The sequence below is a fragment of the Fusarium oxysporum genome, chromosome VII, assembly GCF_013085055.1.
Source record: "Fusarium oxysporum Fo47 chromosome VII, complete sequence".
In the NCBI taxonomy this organism is placed as follows: domain Eukaryota; kingdom Fungi; phylum Ascomycota; class Sordariomycetes; order Hypocreales; family Nectriaceae; genus Fusarium; species Fusarium oxysporum.
The window spans coordinates 773,067-779,915 of NC_072846.1; the positions used below are offsets into that span (position 1 = coordinate 773,067).

At 47.7% G+C, this 6,849-nt stretch overlaps 1 protein-coding gene across 1 annotated transcript; it reads right to left on the bottom strand.

The window, feature by feature from the left end:
* Positions 1-256: 256 nt before the first annotated feature.
* On the bottom strand, positions 257-2,474 carry FOBCDRAFT_227404 (fungal-specific transcription factor domain-containing protein). Its single transcript, XM_054705456.2, has one exon. It carries the CDS (start codon positions 2,159-2,161, stop codon positions 653-655), a length of 1,509 nt encoding a protein of 502 aa, XP_054561431.1. The 5' UTR covers positions 2,162-2,474; the 3' UTR covers positions 257-652.
* Positions 2,475-6,849: the final 4,375 nt, after the last annotated feature.

The following is a 6,849-nucleotide window of genomic DNA, read 5'->3' on the forward strand; positions in this document are numbered from 1 at the left end:
CTTAAGCTTGGCCTTGTTGCGCGATATGACGGTATCAGCGAGATCACTTCTCCCCTGATCGATGATGAGTCGGGATGACGATGGAGTGTCACGACTGGCAACTTGGGCAGTAACATTTTTGCGGGATTTCTCCTGCGGGGAGGGGAGGCGTCAGCAGCTGAAAAGGAACCCCCTGTAGCTCGGCGCGGCTTGCGAGGCCAATAGGGCAGCCGAGTAATGTGATCTGCAGCTGCGCTCGGTCAATCGCAGGGCTCTGCCGTGTTGGAATTGGAAATTGCATTGCAAAGCAGGTGAGGAGAGGTAAGAACAGGCTGGCGCGATTAACTTTATGTGTGCACGGCCCGTTTTCAAATCACGCCGGGCGGGGTAGCTTACCTGGCCCCCCCCACAAAACGGGTTCAAGGAGGTTGTGCCAAAGGAGGAGCACTCTGGTCGGTACCGGTATCGCGGCCTGCTTATGCCCTTATACCAAGCCTCAGCGCCGTAAAGTCGCACTTGCTCAACGCATGCCCTGATAGTAAGTCCTCGCAAATAGTAAGCTTGGCGAGATTAAGACGATAACTAGCAAAATGTCTGTATTTTTAGTTCTTTGGCCCCTATGGGCGTTGGCCTACCGGGCGTAATAGACCTGTCTGTGCAGTAGGGAATTGAGTTAGGAAAAGCACAGCTTCCAACCTTTTGCGAGACTTAATTCCAACCAAGACACGCCCACGCTACTATCTTTCAAGGACCAGATTTCTTGCAGTAGTTGGATGGACCAAATCTGGACTGGGACCCGATTAATGGAGTAGAGCATCTTAAATTGCAAGATGACTTTACTCCTCCAATCATCTTCATGAGAGGTGAGCTCGGCTGCAGCGCTGAGCAAAGGCAGAGATTGAAAGTTGGCGCAAGGCTCAGTGAGCGGGATCTCCAGCAGGTTTTCTATTCCTTCCAAAGCAAGAGATAGGATGTTAGATGGAGATTCCTTTTGCCTCTCATCAGAACCAGGCTCGCCATGAGCGATTGATGTTGAAAGTGGCCCAAGATCTTCAAGTTGAAGACGTGTTTGGCAGCGCGTTTGATATAGCATCAGCAGCCCATGGTTCCGATAGGCATTGCTGAGGTTCTGGATATGCTTCTCCCCGCGGTTCGACGACCATGCCAGCAGTCGCTGCTCGGCTTCCTTATCAAAAGTGGAATCTACCAGGCCGTGCTCATAAACCCGCTTGCAGTACCGGCCAATATCGGCTACCATGGCATAGAGCTCGAAGGAGAAACCTACTATTGGATGGAAGGAGCGATGGTCCTGCTCAAGGGACAATATATTTTGCAAGATACATTGGTCTGAAGAGTCACCAGTGTCATCAAGAAACGCGCAGGTCACGTCCCACCAGAGGTACCAACCGGATAAGAGCTGAGTGATGGAATCTTGTCTAGCCTTTTTATCGACAACGATGAACTTCATGAGTGCGCGTGCGCCGTCTAAGTGTTCTTTGCCCCACGAGGCGGGCTGGGGCTCGATCCACGAAGAGGATACTCCGAGTAGGAAGACTGTCAGTACAGAAAGGGGCGATATGGTTCCAGAATTCTGCAAGTCCTCGCGAAGGAACCGTATAGCATGGCCACGCTCTTGGAGACAGACAGCGAGAGCTTTTCCGCTGAAAAAGACCTCGTGACCGGCGCTGATGCTTTGTATTGCATGTAGAAGCGAGGGACTTGAGGCCAAATATGGCAGAAGGGGCAGGGCTAGTGGGTTATTATTGCGGTCAATACACAGCATCTGGCTGGCCTGCTCGACCCAGTGTTGAACCAGCCTCTTGTTAGGAAGACTATCACCAGGCCACGAGTCGAAAACGGTCATATAGGATAACCAGGGCATCTCAACCTGCCATTGCGCTGGGCGGTTACTGGCCATACAAACAGAGCCACGACGTTGGCACCGGAGACACACCGGAAAGGTCTCATCACATTTGACACGCCTGACTCGGCATTCCAGGCACCCATAGCGGCTCTTAGTGTGCTGAGTTTTCAAGTCATTGCGGGGAAAGGACGTGGTGGAGACGGTTGATGAAGAGGACGAGCGAGCGGACGGCGAAGGATCTTGAGCTTCGATGACCTTTTGGTACTTGCTGCCGCTTGCGAACCGGACCTTGTAAGAACGCCTATTTGATGCGCTCATGACGTCAGTGGAAGAGGACGGACAGGGCAGGGATTAGCTGGAAAGAGGAGGGTTTGATATGACCTGATGTGTTTGGAAAGCGAGAATCTTCGCTTCTGAATGATGACGCTGGCATAACGGCGTGTGACTTGGACTGCCCCGCACGTCCAATCAACTCCTGGTTGGACAGGTAACAACGGCCTTTGCCTCTTCGAGAGCTAGTGTGAACTTGGCATCAGGCTGGATCTCGCCTCATGTACAATGGTTACATGAACATATATTAACCATGCGACAGACTTTTCCCTCCTACACATGACTTTTTACTTAATCCATTAAATCTCATCAACTAACTATACCATGTTGTTAAAATTTGGGGTGAATTATGTGTTATTCATTTTCTTGTGTGTTTTTTCCCCCTTACTGCTTAAGATTTAAGGCAAGCCCTAGATATCTTTTCTGTGCTATGTGGGATCAACTAGAAACTGTTTGCTAAGCCTGTCGCAATGTGTGGTAACTGTTATCTTTGATGGCAATATTTGTTAAACAGGTGCTGAGGTCTCACGTGCAAGCAGGGATACTTTAAGTATACAACCGAAATGGTAAAACCTCTACGCGGCAGAATTCAACACAACACAACATGAACATACCAATCTGGATCAATGGACCGAATACACGTAATGTCTGACATATTCGAGTTCATTACGATCGAAAATGGAGAGCAATGCAGCGGATACCGCTATTAAAAGAAACAGCGCGACAGCGACTTTTATGATGCCAAGCTTGGAGGGACGAAATCTATGAATTAATCGAGGTATTTCTATTTAAAGATCCTGTGTTATTCCAATTCCGGAAGAGTTCACTTAACTAACGACAACTTCAGACAATTTTCAGCGATAAGTCTACAATTCAGTCCCGACCTAACTATAAACGATGCTGGGTATTCCGCAAGCCACATGAGAAGTTCATGAGGCCATTCGTCGATGTTACAGTACACGGGAAGTCCGGAATATCGATTATGGTATGGGGAGTAATCCGGAGAGGTGGAAAATCCGATATTATTATTATGACCCGCGATTCTTTGTCCCGGCGGAGTGGTTATACCTCAAAGAGTTATCAATTAGCATTAACAGAGGGATTAATTCCTATTTACGATGGTACGAGACGATTCCAACAAGATAACGCAAAGATACACGTCTCGGAGTCATCGACAGAGTGGTTATTGGAGTACGGAATTGAATTTATCGACTGGCCTGTACATTCGCCTGATCTCAACCCCATTGAGCATATTTGGAAGCTTTTAGAGTTGAAAATAAGGAAGACGTTCCCTCACTTAGAACACCTGAAAAAGAACGAAACGAATGTCACAGAATTGATCAAATGCATCAAAGTTGGCATGGGCAGCAATTACAACAGAAGAGATTAATACCCTAATTAACTCTATGTCGCGCCGGATTGAAGCATGCATTCGCGCCCAGGGATGGTATACAAAATATTAAAGAGAGAATTTAGGGCTTTCTTTTAATATATAAAACACAATAATTGACTGTGAATTGAAAGGTATTTCTGTAAATGAAGTTATCGCTGCCAAATTAATTGAGGTGGTTGGGGTGGAGGCGTTCGTAGACTTGTGACCCCCAATTTTTTAACGGAAATCATCTACAATGAATGGTGGACAGAGTCTACAGCATGTTTTGTGAGCATTTTCAAAAAGCTGTTTGAAGAAATTTATTAACCATGCCGTCAAAGCCTATTTGCCAAAGACACCCAATAATATCAAATGATAAAACGATTGAACCGCTCGTTTATCACCGGTACGCCTGGGAGCAGGTCAACTGCGGCTCCTCGGGTGCAGGCAACAAAGCTTGCTTGCCTATCTGGGACTCGGAGCGAGTTTGCGGGGTATCGACCCATAATTATACCACTAACCCAGACGCGGCAAGGTTGTAATAGAGCCCGGGTCCCTCCCAATTTCCATGTTTGGTATAGCTTTCTCCGCTATCAGACCACCTCACGCCTCTATGTTCCACTGCTTCTGTTGAGACCGTGTGACTAAGGTGGTCCGATCTGCTGGGGGCTGGGATGTGGGTATTGTGTAAGGAGCTGTGCTCCTCTCGGACATATGTAACTTAGAACTAACAACAGCATGAACCTATTCGCTTCATCACATCCTTAGCCTCGGAAGGATCCAGGTCTGAGCGAGTGGAGCTAAGGTCTTATCCAGTGGGGTAAAGATAGGCAATCTAAGGTAATATAACGTACACGATAAGCGTGCGGGACAGACAAGTGCGCGGGACAAAAATCTCAACCTTCTTAAGATAAATCATAATGAAAACACAACAGACTATCTGATCAATTCAAATTAACTACTATACTCATTTCCAGAGGCCTTAATTCCCTCCTGACATGTCCTTGCATTATGACCGGTCTTGCCGCAAGTCCTACAATGCAATACCCTCGGTCCCCGCGACCTTCTTTAACCACTACTTCTCGATGATTCGGCCAATACCTGCGTATTTACTTCCATCTGATCAATTAAATCCTGACCTTCCTGTATAGTTATGCTCCCTCTATTCTGTAGGCGTGTCCTTTTTGCCCTACGCCGCCGGCTAAGTATATCATTTGCCTCACGAAGCTCCCGGTTCTCAGCCTCTACTAAGGCAGTCCTCTGCGTATTCCTCGTGACTGCCTTTGTAAGAGACTGAAGAGCTTCAAGGATTGACTCTGGAGAGCTACTATGATGTCTTCTGATTCGTCCCCGAAGATATTCAGACTGTGATCCGGCCTCAAGGACTGTGTTTGGGGTCCTTGAAGTCCAAGCTCGAGCTTGTTGGGCTACCTCTTCAACAGGCGTTGGAGTCCGTAGCTGCACATCAAGCTTTGAGATCACAACTTCCGAGGTAAAAGGAGCAAGCCCAGCTCCTCTAACCCCCCCCTTGATATTTGACTCGGTCATAGTTAATTGAAAGGCGGCGTAAAAGGCCGGGAAGAACTCGGTCTTAGAAATGTGGGTTATAGACCGTCTGATCAGTCGCTCTATTTCTCGACCATATGCCTTTTTCAGCGGCCCAAAGCACCCAACATCAAGGGGCTGTAGCAGGTGCGAAGAATGAGGTGACATACAGAGCGTGATGATATTGTTAACCTCACAATATATCTGGAAATCGGCAGACAGATGACTTTCGTGGCCATCGAGGATCAGAAGACGATAGGGACCAGTTGATTGGTCGGTTGTACATCGATTAAAGTGCTTTAGCTAGTCGAGACCCGTCTCGTTATCTGTCCAGCCATTTGGTGTTGTGGCGATAGCCCAAGTGCCCGGGAGGTTGCTCTCATGATACCAATTGGCAAGGTGATATTGGCCTGCAACCACGATAAATGGATTAATTACCCGGCCTTCCGCATTGATCACTTGAATCGCAGTAACCCATTCCCGGTTTCCAGGCTGGACTGATTTTGGGTTTCCACGCCTTTCCGAGCTGGTAACCACTATACCGCTTGATATAACACCCATCATAAAGCCGGTCTTATCAAAGTTCCAGATATCATCTGATCGGATGCCATACTTCGCGATTGTATTCTCTACAAGCCTGAACCAATTACGAATAATAGTCGGATCTTCGCATTTAGCCCTCTGATAGTCATATCTACGAAAAGAACGTGTCTTAAGCTCTGGTTGCCGCTTAATAAAATTGATAGCCCAGCGCTTGCCAACTGGTGATGCATCACGGTCAGCAAGGAGTCGATTCGCCATTTCTTCAATATCGCGATGCCGAGAGGGAAATCCTCGCGAATCTAGGTTCAGGATATACTCGACTATAAGCTGTTCCTCCTGATTACTCAGTTTCCGTGAGCTGGGGATATAATCATCACGAGCCTGCCTGCCCTGAGATCGGTAGTGGAGGGTCTGGAAGTGAACGTCATAGATCTTTGCAGCTCGTCGAAGACTTAATTTTGGGTCTGCCTGATAGGCCTGAAGCGCCATGATAATACGAGCCTCTTTATTAGCTTGCGGCATGTTATTTGGTTGAGAATTGATTGATCTGATAGTGATGATGTAGGATGAGGGATTTTTGTCCCGCGCACTTGTCTGTCCCGCACGCTTATCGTGTACGTTATGGTAATTAAACCAGATTCATAAACTACACGACACTAATGTACTCGTGGGTTTGACTAAAAAGGAACCCCACTCATAGAGTGGGCGGCAAAATTCTGGGACAAGGGCAAAATTCTGGGACAGCCGAATACCCCGCTCAGTCCGAATTTGCTTGATTTCACCACCAAAAACCCAACTTTTGAAAGACATTTCTAAGTATCATTCGGTCATATCTTGTATCTCAATTTGACTTTTCATCTAGACCGTCACTATGACTGATCTTTATCAACCCAACCCTGCCGTTGCGGCTGCACGTGCGATTTTGCTCTCACAACGCCGCCACCGCAACACTAAGGAAGGGAAACCTCTCACCGTGAGAGAAGCTGCGGATAGATTCAGCGCCTCCAAGAGCGCTGTTGGTCGTCATCTGAAGTCAATGAAGCTGTACGGAAAACCTGACTTCAGTGATAACAGCCGCGGCCGGCCGAGGAATCTCGATGAGGCTGAGGAGCGTGCCGTGATCGCGTATATCGTTTGGCTCGAGAGAGCAGGTTTTCCCTGTAATCAGCTACTTATTGAAGAGGCAGCAAATGATTTGAGGGCATCACGAACGCCT